Here is a 21,658-nt window from a genome sequence, read left to right as displayed (position 1 = left end):
GTATGGGGTGCACGCGGCAGGGTGTGATCCGGGTGTTTGTGCTGGCGGGCGAGCAGCTGGCAGCGAAGGACGGCTTCCTGGGCGTGCGGGGCAAGTCGGACCCGTACGCCGTCGTGCGCCTGGGGCCGGAGCGCTTCCGGACCCGCACCGTCCGCCAAAGCCTGGACCCCCTCTGGCACGAGGTCTTCGAGGTGGGTCGGTGTAGTGGACGCCCCTCCGGGGGGCCCGGGCAGGTGGGCACTGCCGCAGCCGGACCAGGCCCGGGCAGGCAGGCCGGGCCTGCGCATGGACAGACCGGCCCCGGGCACGGACAGACCAGACTCTGGGGGAAGACAGACCATCCCCGGGCACAGAAAGACTGGCCAGGGCACAGACAGACCAGATTTGGGCACAGACAGAAGTGCCCCGGGCACAGGCAGACTGGCCCTGGGCATGGACAGATGGGCCTTGCCACAGCCAGACCAGGTACAGGCAGAAAGGCCAGCCCCAGGCATAGACAGACCAGCCCCGGGCACAGACAGACCGGCCCCGGGCACAGACAGATTGGCACCGGGCACGGACAGATGGGCCCTGCCGCCGCCAGACCAGACCCGGGCAGATAGGCCGGGCCTGGGCATGGACAGACCGGCCCCGGGCACGGACAGACCAGATTCGGGGGGAAGACAGACCAGCCCCAGGCACAGAAAGACTGGCCAGGGCACAGACAGACCAGATTTGGGCACAGACAGACCTGCCCCGGGCACAGACAGATATTGGCCCCGGGCACAGACAGATGGGCCCTGCCACAGACAGACCAGACCCGAGCAGATAGGCCAGCCCTGGGCATAGACAGACCAGCCCCGGGCACAGACAGACCTGCCCCGGGCACAGACGGATTGGCCCCGGGCACAGATAGATGGGCCTTGCCACAGCCAGATCAGACTTGGGCAGGCAGGCCAGCCCTGGGCATGGACATACCAGCCCCGGGCACAGACAGACCAGACTCTGGAGGAAGACAGACCAGCCCCAGGCACAGAAAGACTGGCCAGGGCACAGACAGACCAGATTTGGGCACAGACAGATTGGCACCGGGCACGGACAGATGGGCCCTGCCACAGACAGGTCAGACCTGGGCAGGCAGGCCAGCCCTGGGCATGGATATACCAGCCCCGGGCACAGACAGACCAGATTTGGGCACAGACAGACCAGCCTCGGGCACAGACAGATTTGCCCTGGGCACAGACAGATGGGCCCTGCCACAGACAGACCAGACCCGGGCAGATAGGCCAGCCCTGGGCATAGACAGACCAGCCCCGGGCACAGACAGACCTGCCCCAGGCACAGACAGATTGGCCCTGGGCACAGACAGATGGGCCCTGCCACAGACAGACCGGACCTGGGCAGGCAGGCCAGCTCTGGGCATGGACATACCAGCCCCGGGCACAGACAGACCAGATTCTGGAGGAAGACAGACCATCCCCAGGCACAGAAAGACTGGCCAGGGCACAGACAGACCAGATTTGGGCACAGACAGGCCTGCCCCGGGCACAGACAGATTGGCCCCGGGCACGGACAGATGGGCCTTGCCACAGACAGACCAGATCTGGGCAGGTAGGCCAGCCCTGGGCATAGACAGACCGGCCCCTGGCAAGACAGACCAAACCCCGGGGGCAGACAGGTTGGTCCCGGGCACAGACAGATGGGCCCTGCCACAGACAGATCGGACCTGGGCAGGCAGGCCAGCCCTGGGCATGGACATACCAGCCCCGGGCACAGACAGACCAGACTCTGGGGGAAGACAGACCATCCCCAGGCACAGAAAGACTGGCCAGGGCACAGACAGGCCAGATTTGGGCACAGACAGACCTGCCCCGGGTACAGACAGATTGGCCCCGGGCACAGACAGATGGGCCTTGCCACAGACAGATCAGACTTGGGCAAGCAGGCCAGCCCTGGGCATGGAAATACCAGCCCGGGGCACAGACAGACCAGACCCCGAGGGCAGACAGGTTGGTCCCGGGCACAGACAGATGGGCCCTGCCACAGCCAGATCAGACCTGGGCAGGCAGGCCAGCCCTGGGCATAGACAGACCAGCCCCGGGCACAGATAGACCAGACTCGGGGGGACGACAGACCATCCCCAGGCACGGAAAGACTGGCCAGGGCCCAGACAGACCAGATTTGGGCACAGACAGACCTGTCCTGGGCACAGACAGATAGGCCTTGCCACAGACAGACCAGACCCGGGCAGATAGGCCAGCCCTGGGCATAGACAGACCAGCCCCGGGCACAGACAGACCTGCCCCAGGCACAGACAGATTGGCCCTGGGCACAGACAGATGGGCCCTGCCACAGACAGACCGGACCTGGGCAGGCAGGCCAGCTCTGGGCATGGACATACCAGCCCCGGGCACAGACAGACCAGATTCTGGAGGAAGACAGACCATCCCCAGGCACAGAAAGACTGGCCAGGGCACAGACAGACCAGATTTGGGCACAGACAGGCCTGCCCCGGGCACAGACAGATTGGCCCCGGGCACGGACAGATGGGCCCTGCCACAGCCAAACCAGACCCGGGCAGATAGGCCAGCCCTGGGCATAGACAGACCAGCCCTGGGCACAGACAGACCTGCATCGGGCACAGACAGATTGGCCCCGGGCACAGACAGATGGGCCCTGCCACAGACAGACCAGACCAGGGCAGATAGGCCGGGCCTGGGCATGGACAGACCGGCCCTGGGCACGGACAGACCAGACTCTGGGGGACAACAGACCATCCCCAGGCACAGAAAGACTGGCCAGGGCACAGACAGACCAGATTTGGGCACAGACTGACATGCCCCGGGCACAGACAGATTGGCCCCGGGCCCAGACAGATGGGCCTTGCCACAGCCAGATCAGACTTGGGCAGGCAGGCCAGCCCTGGGCATGGACATACCAGCCCCGGGCACAGACAGACCAGACTCTGGGGGGAAGACAGACCATCCCCAGGCACAGAAAGACTGGCCAGGGCACAGACAGACCAGATTTGGGCACAGACAGGCCTGCCCCGGGCACAGAGAGATTGGCCCCGGGCACGGACAGATGGGCCCTGCCACAAACAGGTCAGACCTGGGCAGGCAGGCCAGCCCAGGGCATGGATATACCAGCCCCGGACACAGACAGACCAGATTTGGGCACAGACAGACCAGCCTCGGGCACAGACAGATTTGCCCTGGGCACGGACAGATGGGCCCTGCCACAGACAGGTCAGACCTGGGCAGGCAGGCCAGCCCTGGGCATGGACATACCAGCCCCGGGCACGGACATACCAGCCCCGGGCACAGACAGACCAGATTCTGGAGGAAGACAGACCATCCCCAGGCACAGTAAGACTGACCAGGGCACAGACTGACCAGATTTGGGCACAGACAGGCCTGCCCCGGGCACAGACAGGTTGGCACCGGGCACGGACAGATGGGCCCTGCCACAGACAGACCAGACCCGGGCAGGTAGGCCAGCCCTGGGCATAGACAGGCCGGCCCCGGGCACAGACAGATGTGCCCTGCCACAGACAGATCAGACCTGGGCAGGCAGGCCTGCCCTAGGTGTAGACAGACCGGCCCCGGGCACAGACAGACCAGTCTCTGGGGGAAGACAGACCATCCCCAGGCACAGAAAGACTGGCCAGGGCACAGACAGACCAGATTTGGGCACAGACAGACCTGCCCTGGGCACAGACAGATTGGCCCCGGGCACGGACAGATGGGCCTTGCCACAGACAGACCAGACCCGGGCAGGTAGGCCAGCCCTGGGCATAGACAGGCCGGCCCCAGGCACAGACAGATTGGCCCCGGGCACAGACAGATGTGCCCTGCCACAGCCAGATCAGACCTGGGCAGGCAGGCCAGCCCTAGGTGTAGACAGACCGGCCCTGGGCACAGACAGACCAGTCTCTGGGGGACGACAGACCATCCCCAGGCACAGAAAGACTGGCCAGGGCACAGACAGACCAGATTTGGGCACAGACAGACCTTCCCCGGGCACAGAAAGACTGGCCAGGGCACAGACAGACCACATTTGGGCACAGACAGGCCTGCCCCGGGCACAGACAGATTGGCCCCGGGCACAGACAGATGGGCCTTGCCACAGCCAAACCAGACCCGGGCAGATAGGCCAGCCCTGGGCATAGACAGACTGGCCCCTGGCAAGACAGACCAGACCCCGGGGGCAGACACAGTGGCCCCGGGCACAGACAGATGGGCCCTGCCACAGCCAGATCAGACCTGGGCAGGCAGGCCAGCCCTGGACATTGACAGACCAGCCCCGGGCACAGACAGACCAGACTCTGGAGGAAGACAGACCATCCCCAGACACAGAAGGACTGGCCAGGGCACAGACAGACCAGATTTGGGCACAGACAGATTGGCCCTGGGCACGGACAGATGGGCCTTGCCACAGCCAGACCAGACACGGGCAGAAAGGCCAGCCCCAGGCATAGACAGGCCGGCCCCGGGCACAGACAGAACTGCCCCGGGCACAGACAGATTGGCCCCGGGCCCAGACAGATGGGCCCTGCCACAGACAGATCAGACCTGTGCAGGCAGGCCAGCCCTGGGCATGGACATACCAGCCCCGGGCACTGACAGACCAGACTCTGGAGGAAGACAGACCATTCCCAGGCACAGAAAGACTGGCCAGGGCACAGACAGACCAGATTTGGGCACAGACAGACTAGCCCCGGGCACAGACAGATTGGCCCCGGGCCCGGACAGACGGGCCCTGCCACAGACAGATGGCCCTGGGCACAGACAGACCAGATTTGGGCAGACAGGCCGGCCCTGGGCAGACAGACCGGCCCCGGGCACAGACAGATGGGGCCCGGGCACAGACAGACCTGCCCCGGGCACAGAAAGACCAGCCCAGAAAGAGAGACCGTCCCTGGGCATGAATTAAGCTCACCTCAGTGGCGGGGACAGTGAAAGATGAGGGGCTGGGTTTTAATAGGAGAGGTGAGGTAGAAGGGGGCAAGGAGAAGCAGTGTGGCCCAGTGGAAAGAGCCCGGGCTTTGGAGAAGAGGTCATGGGTTCAAATCCCGGCTCCGCCACTTGTCAGCTGTGTGACTTCGGGCAAGTCACTTCACTTCTCTGGGCCTCAGTTCCCTCATCTATAAAATGGGGATTAAGACCGTGAGCCCCTCCGTGGGACAACCTGATCACCCTGTAACCTCCCCAGCGCTTAGAACAGTGCTTTGCACATAGTAAGCGCTTAATAAATGCTATCATTATTATTATTATTATTAGATAGAGGGCTTTAAAGCCGATGGTGCGAAGTTTTTGTTTGAGGCGGAGGTGGGTAGACAACCACCGGAGAGTCTTGAGGAGCGGGGAGACATGAGCTTTCCCAGACAGACTGGGAAAGTCACTTAGCTTCTCTGGGCCTCAGTTGCCTCATCTGTGGAATGGGGATTGAGACTGTGGGCCCCTTGGGACAACCTGATCACCTTGTGGCCTCCCCAGCGCTTGGAACAGTGCCTTGCACATAGTAGGTGCTTAATAAATGCCATTATTATTATTCTTCTTTTAGACTGTGAGCCCACTGTTGGGTAGGGACTGTCTCTATATGTTGCCAATTTGTACTTCCCAAGCGCTTAGTCCAGTGCTCTGCACATAGTAAGCGCTCAATAAATATGATTGATGATGATGATGATGATGATGAGCTGAACGTTTTTGTGGAAAAGTGATCCGGGCAGCAGAGCCAAGTCTGGACTGGATTGGGGAGAGACAGGAGGCTGGGACGGATTTTAGCAATGTAGTGAAGGTTGAACTGACAAGATTCAGTGACAGATCGACTAGGCGGGTTGAATAATAATGATGGCATTTATTAAGCGCTTACTATGTGCCAAGCACTGTTCTAAGCGCTGTGGGGGAATACAGGGTGATCAGGTTGTCCCACATGGGGCTCATAGTCTTCATCCCCATTTTACAGATGAGGTAACTGAGATAACAGGAGGCTGACGCGGTCATCCAGGAGGGAGAGGAGAGGCGCTTGGAATAACGTGGCAGCGGTTTGGATGGAGAGGAAAGGACGGATTTTAGCAATGTAGTGAAGGTCGAACTGACAAGATTTAGTGATAGATCGACTAGGCGGGTTGAATAATAACGATGGCATTTGTTCAATCAATCAATCAATCGTATTTATTGAGCGCTTACTGCGTGCAGAGCACTGTACTAAGCACTTGGGAAGCACAAGTCGGCAACAACCAGGTCGAACTGACAAGATTTAGTGATAGATCGACTAGGCGGGTTGAATAATAATGATGGCATTTGTTAAGCGCTTACTATGTGCCAAGCACTGTTCTAAGCGCTGTGGGGGAATACAGGGTGATCAGGTTGTCCCACATGGGGCTCATAGTCTTCATCCCCATTTTACAGATGAGGTAACTGAGGTAACAGGAGGCTGATGCGGTCATCCAGGAGGGAGAGGAGAGGTGCTTGGAATAACGTGGCAGCGGTTTGGATGGAGAGGAAAGGACGGATTTTAACAATGTAGTGAAGGTCGAACTGACAAGATTTAGTGATAGATCGACTAGGCGGGTTGAATAATAACGATGGCATTTGTTCAATCAATCAATCAATCGTATTTATTGAGCGCTTACTGCGTGCAGAGCACTGTACTAAGCACTTGGGAAGCACAAGTCGGCAACAACCAGGTTGAACTGACAAGATTTAGTGATAGATCGACTAGGCGGGTTGAATAATAATGATGGCATTTGTTCAATCAATCAATCAATCATATTTATTGAGCGCTTACTGTGTGCAGAGCCCTGTACTAAGCACTTGGGAAGCACGAGTTGGCAACAACCAGGTAGAACTGACAAGATTTATTTACTATTATTATTTACTCCAAAGCCCGGGCTCTTTCCACTGAGCCACGCTGCTTCTTTAAGCGCTTACTGTCTGCAGAGCACCGGACTAAGCGCTTGGGAGAGTCCAATGCAACAATAAACAGACACATTCCCTGCCCACAACGAGCTGACAGTCTAGAGGGAATTATTAGGATGAACTAATAATTCATAATTATTAGTTATTAAAATAACTAATTTTTATTAAAATTAGTTATTAAAATAATATTAAATATTAAAATATTGATTTAAAATATTAATATAAAATTAATATTAAAATAACTAATAATAGAGAAGCAGCGTGGCTCAGTGGAAAGAGCCCGGGCTTTGGAGTCAGAGGTCATGGGTTCGAATCCCGACTCCACCACGTGACTGCTGTGTGACCTTGGGCAAGTCACTTAACTTCTCTGAGCCTCAGTTACCTCGTCTGTAAAATGGGGATTAAGATTGTGAGCCCCACGTGGGGCAACTTGATCACCTTGTGTCCCCCCCAGCATTTAGAACAGTGTTCTGCACATAGTAAGCGCTTAACAAATGCCATCATTATTATTATTTATTTAACTAATACCGTAATAATCGTAATGGTTAATGATAATAATAACCATAATCATCACAAGGACAGTGAGATGGTAGTAATAATAATAATAACCATAATCATCACAAGGACAGTGAGATGGTAATAATAATAATAACCATAATCATCACAAGGACAGTGAGATGGTAATAATAATAATAACCATAATCATCACAAGGACAGTGAGATGGTAATAATAATAATAACCATAATCATCACAAAGACAGTGAGATGGGGTGAGCAAGAGAGACGTAAAAGGAGGCCAAAGTAGAGAATGGTCCAGTTTGGGGGGAAATGGGATAATCTCCTGGCTCTGAACGCTCTCTCGGCCTTCCTTCATTTCGGAAGTTCATCGTGTACGAAGTTCCCGGGCAGGATCTGGAAGTGGATTTATACGACGAAGATCCGGATAAGGACGATTTCCTGGGCAGGTAAGACTAACTCAAGTAGCCTTTATTATCGGGTTACTTAATCGACGGATTGAAGGAGAGAAGCAGCAGAGCGTCTTCTAGACTGTGAGCCCGCTGTCGGGTAGGGACCGTCTCTATATGGTGCCAACTTGGACTTCCTAAGCGCTTAGTACAGTGCTCTGCACATAGTAAACGCTTAATAAATGCCATTATTATTATTATTATTATAAAAAAGAGGTTAGTCAGGGAAGGCCACCTAGAGGAGCAGCGTGGCTCAGTGGAACGGGCCCGGGCTTTGGAGTCATTCATTCATTCATTCAATCGTATTTATTGAGCGCTTACTGTGTGCAGAGCACTGTACTAAGCGCTTGGGAAGTCCAAGTCGGCAACATATAGAGACGGTCCCTACCCAACAGTGGGCTCACAACCTAGAAGGGAGAGTCAGAGTCAGAGGTCATGGGTTCAGTTTCCACCCCTGCCACTTGTCGGCTGTGTAACTTTGGGCAAGTCACTTCACTTTTCTGGGCCTCAGTTCCCTCATCTGTAAAATGGGGATGAAGACTGTGAGCCCCACGTGGGACAACCTTGATTACCTTGTATCCCCCCAGTGCTTAGAACAGTGCTTGGCACACAGTTGGGTAGGGACCGTCTCTATATTCATTCATTCAGTCGTATTTATTGAGCGCTTACTGTGTGCAGAGCACTGGACTAAGCGCTTGGGAAGTACAAGTTGGCAACATAAGTGGCGGAGCTGGGATTAGCCCACTGTTGGGTAGGGACTGTCTCTATATGTTGCCAACTTGGACTTCCCAAGCGCTTAGTCCAGTGCTCTGCACACAGTAAGCGCTCAATAAATGCAATTGATTGATTGATTGATTGATTGATCGATTAGAACCCATGACCTCTGACTCCCAAGCCCGGGCTTGTTGTTATTATGATTGTTAATGAATGCATAAATTGTCAGTTTGCAGATCAACCTTGGAAACGTGAAGACGAACCGGACGGTTGACGAGGTGTGACCGTCGGGGCGTGGGGGTGAAGGAGGGGGGGGGATAATAATAATAATAATCATAATAATCATAATAATAATAATAATAATTTCAAGGCCCTACTGAGAGCTCACCTCCTCTAGGAGGCCTTCCCAGACTGAGCCCCTACCTTCTTCTCCCCCTCGTCCCCTCTCCATCCCCCTCATTTTACCTCCTTCCCTTCCCCACAGCACCTGTATATATGGATATATGTTTGTACAGATTTATTACTCTATTTATTTATTTATTTATCTTACTTGTACATATCTATTCTATTTATTTTATTTTGTTAGTATATTTGGTTTTGTTCTCTGTCCCCCTTTTAGACTGTGAGCCCACTGTTGGGTAGGGACCGTCTCTATATGTTGCCAACTTGGACTTCCCAAGCTCTTAGTCCAGTGCTCTGCACACAGTAAGCGCTCAATAAATACGATTGATTGATTGATTGATTAATAATAATAATAATAATAATGGCATTTATTAAGCGCTTACTATGTGCAAAGCACCGTTCTAAGCACTGGGGAGGTTACGAGGTGATCAGGTTGCCCCCCGGGGGGCTTACAGTCCTAATCCCCATTTTTACAGATGAGGGAACTGAGGCCCAGAGAAGTTAAGTGACTTGCCCAAAGTCACACAGCTCCCCAGGGGGAGGGGATGGCGATGCCCGGGCCCTTCCCCTGCCCCCAATCTGACCCCTCCAAGGGTGGCTGAGACCCCTCCCGGCCTGACCCCCCTTGCCCCCCGCATCCAGAAACCCGCATTAGAGAAGCAGCGTGGCTCAGTGGAAAGAGCCCGGGCTTTGGAGTCCGAAGTCATGGGTTCGAATCCCGGCTCCGCCACTTGTCAGCTGGGTGACTTTGGCCAAGACGCTTCACTTCTCTGGGCCTCAGTTCCCTCATCTGGAAAATGGGGATGAAGACTGTGAGCCCCACGTGGGACAACCTGATCACCTTGTATCCCCCCAGAGCTTAGAACAGTGCTTTGCACATAGTAAGCGCTTAACAAATGCCATTATTATTATTATTATTATTATTATTATTGTTATTATTATTATTATTATCCAGTGGTTCCCCCTGAGTGACACGCCACAAGGCCGGTTGCATCTGCGGTTGGAATGGATGACACTCGTGGCCGCCCAGGACCCACCCCCGAAGGTGAGGGCCCGGATGGGGGTGGGGGGCGGGGACCCCGGGTGGGAGCGTATTAAGCGCTTAGTACAGTGCTCTGCACACAGTAAGCGCTCAATAAATACGATTGAACGAACGCCCAGATTTATGGGGGGCAGAGGTGACCCAATTTTAGACTGTGAGCCCACTGTTGGGTAGGGACCGTCTCTATATGTTGCCAACTTGGACTTCCCAAGCGCTTAGTACAGTGCTCTGCACACAGTAAGCGCTCAATAAATACGATTGATGATGATGATGAGGGAGGGGAACCCAAAGGTCCCAGGAGGAGGTGGTGGTTCATTTATTCATTCGTTCGTTCATTCATTTGTATTTATTAAGCGCTTACTGTGCATAGAGCACTGTAGTAATAATAAGAATAATGGCATTTATTAAGCGCTTACTATGTCCCAAGCACTGTTCTAAGCGCCGGGGAGGTTACAAGGTGATCAGGTTGTCCCACATGGGGCTCACAGTCTTCATCCCCATTTTCCAGATGAGGGAACTGAGGCACAGAAAAGTGAAGGGGGGCCCCCAGCCTCAATCCCCATTTGACAGGTGAGGTGACTGAGGCCGTCTAGACTGTGAGCCCGCTGTTGGGGAGGGACCGTCTCTATATGTTGCCAACCTGGGCTTCCCAAGCGCTTAGTACAGTGCTCTGCACACAGTAAGTGCTCAATAAATACGATTGAATGAAGTGACTTGCCCCAGAGTCAAGTGGCGGAGCCGGGATTTGAACCCATGACCTCGGACTCCAAAGCCTGGGCTCTTTCCACTGAGCCACGCTGCTTCTCTAAGCGCTTGGGAAAGAACAAGCTGGCAAGCAGCATAGCTCAGTGGAAAGAGCCCGGGCTTTGGAGTCAGAGGTCATGGGTTCGAATCCCGGCTCCGCCACTTGTCAGCTGGGTGACTTTGGTCGAGTCACTTCACTTCTCCGGGCCTCAGTTCCCTCATCTGTAAAATGGGGATTAAGACTGTGAGCCCCCTGTGGGACAACCTGATTGCCTTGTAATCTCCCCAGCGCTTAGAACAGTGCTTTGCACATAGTAAGCGCTTAATAAATGCTATCATTATAAAACAAGCGCTTAGTACAGTGCTCTGCACACAGTAAGCGCTCAATAAATACGATTGATTGATTGAACAATACAACAATTAACCGTGGCAATCGCTGCCCACAATGAGCTCACAGTCTAAAGCAGGGGAGACAGACACAAATAGGAATAGAGAAGCAGCGTGGCTCAGTGGAAAGAGCCGGGGCTTCGGAGTCAGAGGTCATGGGTTCGAATCCCGACTCCTCCAACTGTCAGCTGTGTGACTCTGGGCAAGTCACTTCCCTTCTCTGGGCCTCAGTTCCCTCATCTGTAAAATGGGGATAAAAACTGTGAGCCCCCCGTGGGACAACCTGATCACCTTGTAGCCTCCCAAGCGCTTAGAACATCATTCAATTGTATTTATTGAGCGCTTACTGTGGGCAGAGCACTGTACTAAGCGCTTGGGAGGTACAAGTTGGCACTACTATGTGCAAAGCACTGTTCTAAGCACTGGGGGATACAAGGTAATCAAGGTTGTCCCACGTGGGGCTCACAGTCTTCATCCCCATTTTCCAGATGAGAGAACTGAGCCCCAGAGAATAATAATAATAATAATAATAATGGCATTTATTAAGTGCTTACTATGTGCAAAGCACTGTTCTAAGCGCTGGGGAGGTACAGAGTAGTCAAGGTTGTCCCACGTGGGGCTCACAGTCTTGATCCCCATTTTCCAGATGAGGGAACTGAGGCCCAGAAAAGTGAGGTGACTTGCCCAAAAGTCATCCAGCTGACAAGTGGGGGAGCCGGGATTAGAACCCGTGACTTCTGACTCCCAAGCCCGGGGTCTTTTCACTGAGCCACACTTGGAAGTCAGAAGATGTGGAATCTAATCCTGCCCCGCCACTTAAATAATAATAATAATGGCGTTTATTAAGCGCTTACTAAGTGCAAAGACACTGTTCTAAGCGCTGGGGAGGTACAAGGTAATGAAGGTTGTCCCACGTGGGGCTCACAGTCTCAATCCCCATTTTCCAGATGAGGGAACTGAGGCCCAGAGAAGTGAAGTGACTCGCCCAAAGTCATCCAGCTGACAAGTGGCAGAGCCAGGATTAGAACCCATCACCTCTGACCTGTTGCCAACGTGTACTTCCCAAGCGTTTAGTACAGTGCTCTGCATACAGTAATCGCTCAATAAATACGACTGAATGAATGAATGAATAAATGACTCCCAAGCCCGGGTTCTTTCCACTGAGCCACGCTTGGGAGTCAGAGGATGTGGATTCTAATCCTGCCCCGCCACTTAAATAATGATAATAATGGCATTTATTAAGCACTTACTATGTGCAAAGCACTGTTCTAAGCACTGGGGAATTTACAAGGTGATCAGGTTGCCCCATGGGGGGCTCACAGTCTTAATCCCCATTTTACCGATGAGGGAACTGAGGCCCAGAGAAGTGAAGTGACTTGCCCAGAGTCACCCAGCTGACAAATGGCGGAGCCGGGATTTGAACCCATGACCTCTGACTCCAAATACTACTACTAATAATAATAATAATGGCTTTTGTTAAGCGCTTACTATGTGCAAAGTACTGTTCTAAGCGCTGGTGAGGGTACAAGGTGATCAGGTTGTCCCATGGTGGGGCTCACAGTCTTAATCCCCATTTTACAGGTGAAGCAACTGAGGCCCAGAGAAGTGAAGTGACTTGCCCAAAATCACACAGCTGACAACTGGCAGAGCCGGGATTTGAACCCATGACCTCTGACTCCAAAGCCCGGGCCCTTTCTACTGAACCACGCTGCTTCTCCGCTTGTCTGCTGTGGGGCCCTGGGCAAGCCACTTCACTTCTCTGAGCCTCAGTGACCTCATCTGGAAAATGGGGATGAAGACTGTGAGCCCCTCATGGAACAACCTGATGTCCTTGTATCTACCTTAGCGCTTAGAACAGTGCTTTGCACATAGTAAGCGCTTAACAAATGCCATCATTATTATTATTATTATTCTCTGTGCCTCAGTTATCTCATCTGTAAAATGGGGATTAAGACTGTGAGCCCCCCGTGGGACAACCCGATCACCTGGTAACCTGAACAGTGCCTTGCACATAGTAAGCGCTTAATAAATGTCATCATTATTTATTATTATTATAATCCCGGCTCTGCCACCTGTCAGCCGTGTGACCTTGGGCAAGTCACTTCACTTCTCTGAGCCTCAGTGACCTCACCTGTAAAATGGGGATGAAGACTGTGAGCCCCACGTGGGACAACCTGATCACGTTGTATCCCCCCCAGCGCTTAGAACAGTGCTTTGCACATAGTAAGCGCTTAACGAATGCCATCATTATTATTATTATTATTCTCTGTGCCTCAGTTATCTCATCTGTAAACTGGGGATTAAGACTGAGAGCCCCCCCGGGGACAACCTGATCACCTGGTAACCTGAACAGTGCCTTGCACATAGTAAGCGCTTAATAAATGCCATCATTATTTATTATTATTATAATCCCAGCTCCGCCACTTTTCTGCTGTGTGACCTTGGGCAAGTCACTTCACTTCTCTGAGCCTCAGTTCCCTTATCTGTAAAATGGGGATTGACTGTGAGCCCCACGTGGGACAACCTGATCACGTTGTATCCCCCCAGCGCTTAGAACAGTGCTTTGCACATAGTAAGCGCTTAACGAATGCCATCATTATTATTATTATTATTCTCTGGGCCTCAGTTATCTCATCTGTAAAATGGGGATTAAGACTGAGAGCCCCCCCGTGGGACAACCTGATCACCTGGTAACCTGAACAGTGCTTTGCACATAGTAAGCGCTTAAAAAATGCCATCATTATTTATTATTATTATAATCCCGGCTCCACCACCTGTCAGCCGTGTGACCTTGGGCAAGTCACTTCACTTCTCTGAGCCTCAGTTCCCTCATCTGTAAAATGGGGATTGACTGTGAGCCCCACGTGGGACAACCTGATCACGTTGTATCCCCCCCAGCGCTTAGAACAGTGCTTTGCACATAGTAAGTGCTTAACAAATGCCATTATTATTATTATTATTATTATTATTCTCTGTGCCTCAGTTATCTCATCTGTAAAATGGGGATTAAGACTGTGAGCCCCCCGTGGGACAACCCGATCACCTGGTAACCTGAACAATGCTTTGCACATAGTAAGCAGCGTGGCTCAGTGGAAACAGCCCGGGCTTGGGAGTCGGAGGTCATGGGTTCTAATCCCGGCTCTGCCACTTGTCAGCTGTGTGACTTTGGGCAAGTCACTTCACTTCCTTGGGCCTCAGTTCCCTCCTCTGTAAAATGGGGATAAGGACTTGTGAGCCCCCCCGTGGGACAACCTGATCACCTTGTAGCCTCCCCAGCGCTTAGAACAGTGCTTTGCACATAGTAAGTGCTTAGTAAATGCCATTATTATTATTATTGATAAATGCTATCATTATTTATTATTATTATTATAATCCCAGCTCCGCCACCTGTCAGCCGTGTGACCTTGGGCAAGTCACTTCACTTCTCTGGGCCTCGGTGACCTCATCTGGAAAATGGGGATGGAGACTGTGAGCCCCCCGTGGGACAACCTGATCACCTTGTATCCCCCCAGCGCTTAGGACAGTGCTTGGCACATAGTAAGCGCTTAACAAATGCCATGATTAATATTATTCTTCTTAAGGAGGCGCCCCCCACCCCACGTCTGGGCCCCCAGTAGGGTCAATCCCCAGCCTCGGGGCTCAGAAAGTGGAGGGAGGCTGGGTTTTTTTTTGGGGGGGGGTGTCATGGGCAACAACCCAGACTGAACCCCCTTTTTCCTCTCCTCCTCCCCATAATAATAATAATAATAATAGTAATAATAATAATAATAATAATGGTATTTGTTAAGCACTTACTATGGGCAAGGCACTGTTCTAAGCGCTGGGGAGGTTACAAGGTGATCAGTTTGTCCCACGGGGGGCTCACAGTCTTCACCCCTCGTCCCCCCTCTTACCTCCTTCCCTTCCCCACAGCACCTGTATATATGGATATATGTTTGTGCAGATTTATTACTCTATTTATTTATTTATCTTACTTGTACATATCTATTCTATTTATTTTATTCTGTTAGTATGTTCGGTTTTGTTCTCTGTCTCCCCCTTCTAGACTGTGAGCCCGCTGTTGGGTAGGGGCTGTTGCCGACTTGTACTTCCCAAGCGCTTAGTACAGTGCTCTGCGCACAGTAAGCGCTCAATAAATGCGATTGATTGATTGATTGATTGATTCCCCCCCATTTTCCAGATGAGGTCACTGAGGCCCAGAGAAATGAAGTGACTTGCCCAAAGTCACCCAGCTGACAATAGGCGGAGCGGAATTTGAACCCATGACCTTTGACTCCAAAGCCCGGGCTCTTTCCGCTGAGCCACACTGCATCCCCTCCTTCCCCTCCCCACAGCCCCTGTATATATGTTTATACAGATTTATCACTCTATTTATTTTACTTGTCCATATTTACTATTCTATTTATTTTGTTAATGATGGGCATCTAACTTTAATTCCATTTGTTCTGACGACTTGACACCCATCCACATGTTTTGTTTCGTTGTCCGTCTCCCCCTTCTAGACTGTGAGCCCGTTGTCGGGTAGGGACCGTCTCTATTTGTTGCCGACTTGGACTTCCCAAGCGCTTAGTGCAGTGCTCTGCACACAGTAAGCGCTCAATAAATACGATAGATACGTTTTATTTTATTTTATTTATTTTATTTTTTATTTTGTTAATATGCTGTGTCTTGTTGTCTGTCCCCCCCTTCTAGACTGTGAGCCCGCTGTTGGGTAGGGACCGGCTCTAGATGTTGCCAACTTGGACTTCCCAAGCGCTTAGTCCAGTGCTCTGCACACAGGAAGCGCTCAATAAATATGATTGCATGAATGAATGAATGAAAGCTGAAATAATGCAGTGCAAAAACAACACCCGCTATTGGGGAGGGATCATCACTATATGTTGCCAACTTGTACTTCCCAAGCCCTTAGTACAGTGCTCTGTACACAGTAAGCGCTCAATAAATACGATTGAATGAATGAATGAAAGCTGAAATAATGCAATACTGAAACAACACCCGTTATTGTGTAGGGACCCTCACTATCTGTTACCAACTTGTACTTCCCAAGCGCTTAGTACAGTGCTCTGCACACAGTAAGCGCTCAATAAATACGATTGAATGAATGAATGATTGATTGATTGATTGATTGATAATCATAATAATAATAATGCTTGTTAAGTGTGTATAGTGCTTTTATTCATTCATTCATTCATTCCATCGTATTTATTGAGCGCTTACTGTGTGCAGAGCACTGTACTAAGCGCTTGGGAAGTACAAGTTGGCAACGTATAGAGACGGTCCCTACCCAACAGCAGGCTCACAGTCTAGAAGGAATAACGGTATTTGTTAAGCGCTTACTATGTTCATTCAATCGTATTTATTGAGCGCTTACTGTGTGCAGAGCACTGGACTAAGCGCTTGGGAAGTCCAAGTTGGCAACATGTAGAGACGGTCCCTACCCAACAGCGGGCTCACAGTCTAGAAGGAATAACGGTATTTGTTAAGCGCTTACTATGTTCATTCAATTGTATTTACTGAGTTCTTACTGTGTGCAGAGCACTGTACTAAGCGCTTGGGAAGCCCAAGTTGGCAACATATAGAGACGGTCCCTACCCAACAGCGGGCTCACAGTCTAGAAGGAATAACTGCATTTGTTAAGCGCTTACTATGTTCATTCAATCGTATTTATTGAGCGCTTACTGTGTGCAGAGCACTGGACTAAGCGCTTGGGAAGTCCAAGTTGGCAACATGTAGAGACGGTCCCTACCCAACAGTGGGCTCACAGTCTAGAAGGAATAATGGTATTTGTTAAGTGCTTACTATGTGCCAAGCACTGTTCTAAGCACTGGGGGGGACACAAGGCAATCGGGTTGTCCCACGTGGGGCTCACAATCTTAATCCCCACTTTGCAGATGAGGAAACTGAGGCCCAGAGAAGCGAAGTGACTCGCCCACAGACGGCAAGCTGACAAGTGGCGGAGTTGGGATTAGAACCCATGACCTCCGGCTCCCAAGCCCATGGGTTCGAATCCCGGCTCCACCACATGTCTGTTGTGTGACTTTGGGCGAGTCACTTAATTCTCTGAGCCTCAGTGACCTCATCTGTAAAATGGGGATGAAGACTGTGAGCCTCACGTGGGACAACCCATCACCCTGTATCCCCCCAGCGCTTAGAACAGTGCTTCGCACATAGTAAGTGCTTAACAAATGTCATTATTATTGTTATTATTATTATTAATAATAATAATGATGGCATTTGTTAAGCACTTACTATGTGCGAAGCACTGTTCTAAGCGCTGGGGGGGGATACAATGTGAACAAGTTGTCCCACGTGGGGCTCACAGTCTTCATCCCCATTTTTACAGATGAGGGAACTGAGGCTCAGAGAAGTGAAGTGACTTGCCCAATAATATAATATATTATAATATTATACAATAATAATAGTAAATATGATTGAATAAATAAATGAATGACCCCTGTGTCTGCAGGACCCCCGTGGGCTAAACACTGCCATCCTCATCGTCTTCCTGGAGAGCGCCTGCAACCTGCCTGTGAGTGCCCCCCAAACCCCCTCTCCTGTGATAATAATAATAAAAATGGCATTTATTAAGCGCTTACTATGTGCAAAGCACTGTCTTAAGCGCTGGGGAGGTTACAAGATGATCAGGTTGTCCCACGGGGGGGCTCACAGTCTTCATCCCCATTTTACAGATGAGGGAACTGAGGCCCAGAGAATAATAATGGCATTTATTAAGCGCTTACTATGTGCAAAGCACTGTTCTAAGCGCTGGGGAGGTTACAAGGTGATCAGGTTGTCCCACGTGGGGGCTCACAGTTTTCATCCCCATTTTACAGATGAGGGAACTGAGGCCCAGAGAAGAAGAATAATAATAATGGCATTTATTAAGCACTTACTACGTGCAAAGCACTGTTCTAAGTGCTGGGGAGGGTACAAGGTGATCAGGTTGTCCCACGGGGGGCTCACAGTCTTCATCCCCATTTTACAAATGAGGGAACTGAGGCCCAGAGAATAATAATAATAATAATGTCATTTATTAAGCGCTTACTATGTGCAAAGCACTGTTCTAAGCGCTGGGGAGGTTACAAGGTGATCAGGTTGTCCCAAGGGGGGTTTACAGTCTTCATCCCCATTTGACAGATGAGGGAACTGAGGCCCAGAGAAGTGAACTGACTTTCCCAAAGTCACATAGCTGACAAGTGGCCGAGCTAGAATTTGAACCCATGACCTCTGAATCAAAAGCCCGTGCTTTTTCCACTGAGCCACACTGCTTCTCTATAATGATGGCATTTATTAAGCGCTTACTATGTGCAAAGCCCTGTTCTAAGCGCTGGGGAGGTTACAAGGTGATCAGGTTGTCCCACGGGGGGCTCACAGTCTTCATCCCCATTTTACCGATGAGGGAACTGAGGCCCAGAGATCCATTCATTCATTCACTCAATCGTATTTATTGAGCGCTTCCTGTGTGCAGAGCACTGGACTAAGCGCTTGGGAAGTCCAAGTTGGCAACATATAGAGACGGTCCCTACCCAACAGCGGGCTCACAGTCTAGAAGGGGGAGACAGACAACAAAACAAAACATATTAACAAAATGAAATAAATAGAATAAATATGTACAAATAAAATAAATAGAGTAATATGTATGTACAAACAGAGATGTTAAGTGACTTGCCCAAGGTCACACAGCTGACAAGTGGTGGAGCTGGGATTTGAACCCATGACCTCTGACTCCCAAGCCCCTGCTCTTTCCATTGAGCCACGCTGCTTCTCTCTCTGATCACCTTGAATCGACCTCAGCGTTCGACAGTGCTTGGCACATAGTAAGCGCTTAAGAAATACCATGATTATGTTGTGTGGCTCAGTGGAAAGAGCCCGGGCTTGGGAGTCAGAGGTTATGGGTTCTAATCCCGGCTCTGCCACTTGTCAGCTGGGTGACTTTGGGCAAGTCACTTCACTTCTCTGGGCCTCAGTTCCCTCATCTGTAAAATGGAATGAAGACTGTGAGCCCCCCGTGGGACAACCTGATCACCTTGTAACCTCCCCAGCGCTTAGAACAGTGCTTTGCACATAGTAAGCACTTAATAAATACCATCATTATTATTATTATTATTATTATCATTATTCTCTTTGCCTTAGTTACCTCAACTGTAAAATGGGGATTAAGACTGTGAGCCCCATGTGGGACAACCTGATCACCTTCTATCCCCCCCAGCGCTTAGAACAGTGTTTGGCACATAGTAAGAGCTTAATAAATGCCATTATTATTATTATTATTATTATTATTATTATTATTATTATTGTTATTATTATTATTCTCTGTGCCTTAGTTACCTCATCTGTCAAATGGGGATTAAGACTGTGAGCCCCATGTGGGTCACCCTAATTACCTTGTATCCCCCCCAGCACTTAGAACAGTGCTTGGCACATAGTAAGCGATTAACAAATGACATCATTATTATTATTCTCTGTGCCTTAGTGACCTCATCTGTAAAATGGGGATTAAGACTGTGAGCCCCATGCGGAATAACCTAATTACCTTGTATCCCCCCCAGCGCTTAGAACAGTGCTTGGCACATAGTAAGCGCTTAACAAATGCCATTATTATTATTATTATTACTATTATTATTATTATTATTATTATCTTTCCACTAAGCCGCACCATTTCTCTAAATTAATCAGTTAATTCCAGTGGTCTCCCACCTCTGCACCCCTTCCCCATCACCGCCCTCCAGAAATCGTCCGCCCCCTTCTCCGGAGGCCCATGTGGGACAACCTAATTACCCTGTATCCCCCCCAGCGCTTAGAACAGTGCTTGTCACATAGTAAGCGCTTAACAAATACCATTATTATTATTATTATTATTATCATTATTATCTTTCCACTAAGCCGCACCACTTCTCTAAATTAATCAGTTAATTCCAGTGGCCTCCCACCTCTGCACCCCTTCCCCATCACCGCCCTCCAGAAATCGTCCGCCCCCTTCTCCGGAGGCCCATGTGGGACAACCTAATTACCCTGTATCCCCCCCAGCGCTTAGAACAGTGCTTGGCACATAGTAAGCGCTTAACAAATGCCATTATTATTATTATTATTATTATTATTATTATTATTATTATTATCTTTCCACTAAGCCGCACCACTTCTCTAAATTAATCAGTTAATTCCAGTGGTCTCCCACCTCTGCACCCCTTCCCCATCACCACCCTCCAGAAATCATCCGCCCCCTTCCCCGGAAGCCCATGTGGGACAACCTAATTACCTTATATCCCCCCACAGCGCTTAGAACAGTGCTTGGCACATAGTAAGCGCTTAACAAATGCCATTATCCCCCCGGCCCAGAGGAGCCCGTTCGACTTCGTCGACGGAGAGTATCGCGCCAAGAAGCTGCCCAGGTTTGCCAAGGTGAGAGAGAGCGGGCTCCTCGTGGCCTGCTTATTGCCCAGTTGTCCTCTCCCCAGCGCTTAGCACAACGCTCTGCCCACGGTAGGCGCTCCATAAATACCATCGCATGAACGAACAAGGCCGGCCCAAGGTTTCGGCCCTACACGGGCAGGGCGCCGGCCTGACGTCAAAGAGCCCTGGTCTGCCGTCAGGCTGTCATTCATTCAGTCGTATTTATTGAGAGCTTACTGTGTGCAGAGCACTGTACTAAGCGCTTGGGAAGTCCAAGATGGCAACGTATAGAGCCGGTCCGGACCCAACAGCGGGCTCACAGTCTAGAAGGGGGAGACAGACAACAAAACAAAACATATTAACAGAATAAAATAAATCGGCTCGTTGTGGGCGGGGAATGGGCCTGTTTTGGGATTGTCCTCTCCCCAGCGCTTAGTACAGTACTCAGCACACAGTAAGTGCTCAGTACATATTTATTTTATTAACATGTTTTGTCTTGTCATCTGTCTCCCCCTTCTAGACTGTGAGCCCACTGTTGGGTCCGGACCGGCTCTATATGTTGCCAACTTGGACTTCCCAAGTGCTTAGTCCAGTGCTCTGCACACAGTAAGCGCTCAATAAATACGATTGAATGAATGAATGAATGGGTGCTTTTTAAAACTGGGTTTCACCTCATTCTCAGTTGGAGCAACTCAATTCATTCTGAGGTCATCAGAAGTTGAAATGATTACTTGTGCCATTTTATCCCGCCTTACCTGCTTCCCCTCCCCACAGCACCTGTATATATGTATATATGTTCGCACAAATTTACTACTCTATTTATTTTATTGGTGCATATTTATTCTATTGATTTTATTTTGTTAATATGTTTTATCTTGTCGTCTGTCTCCCCCTTCTAGACTGTGAGCCCGCTGTTGGGTAGGGACCGTCTCTAGATGTTGCCAACTTGGACTTCCCAAGCGCTTAGTCCAGTGCTCTGCACACATTAAGCGCTCAATAAATACGATTGAATGAATGAATGAATGGGTGCTTTTTAAAACTGAGTTTCACCTTATTCTCAGTTGGAGCAACTCAGTTCATTCTGAGATCATCAGAAGTTTAAATAATTAATT

The 21,658-nt window shown here is 50.5% G+C and overlaps 1 protein-coding gene across 1 annotated transcript in view; it reads left to right on the top strand.

Annotated features, from left to right (window-relative positions):
- The window catches only part of ESYT3 (extended synaptotagmin 3), a 149,119-nt gene that overhangs the window by 83,484 nt on the left and 43,977 nt on the right, over positions 1–21,658 (top strand). The window contains exons 9-14 of the mRNA XM_038752330.1: positions 21–191; positions 7,785–7,867; positions 8,811–8,859; positions 9,939–10,028; positions 17,623–17,685; positions 20,493–20,555. Coding sequence (XP_038608258.1) covers positions 21–191; positions 7,785–7,867; positions 8,811–8,859; positions 9,939–10,028; positions 17,623–17,685; positions 20,493–20,555 — 519 coding nt within the window. The remainder of the gene's footprint in view (positions 1–20; positions 192–7,784; positions 7,868–8,810; positions 8,860–9,938; positions 10,029–17,622; positions 17,686–20,492; positions 20,556–21,658) is intronic.

This window comes from Tachyglossus aculeatus, chromosome 1, assembly GCF_015852505.1.
Source record: "Tachyglossus aculeatus isolate mTacAcu1 chromosome 1, mTacAcu1.pri, whole genome shotgun sequence".
In the NCBI taxonomy this organism is placed as follows: domain Eukaryota; kingdom Metazoa; phylum Chordata; class Mammalia; order Monotremata; family Tachyglossidae; genus Tachyglossus; species Tachyglossus aculeatus.
Note: the sequence above shows the minus strand (reverse complement) of the source record. Positions and strands in the feature narration are given on the sequence as shown.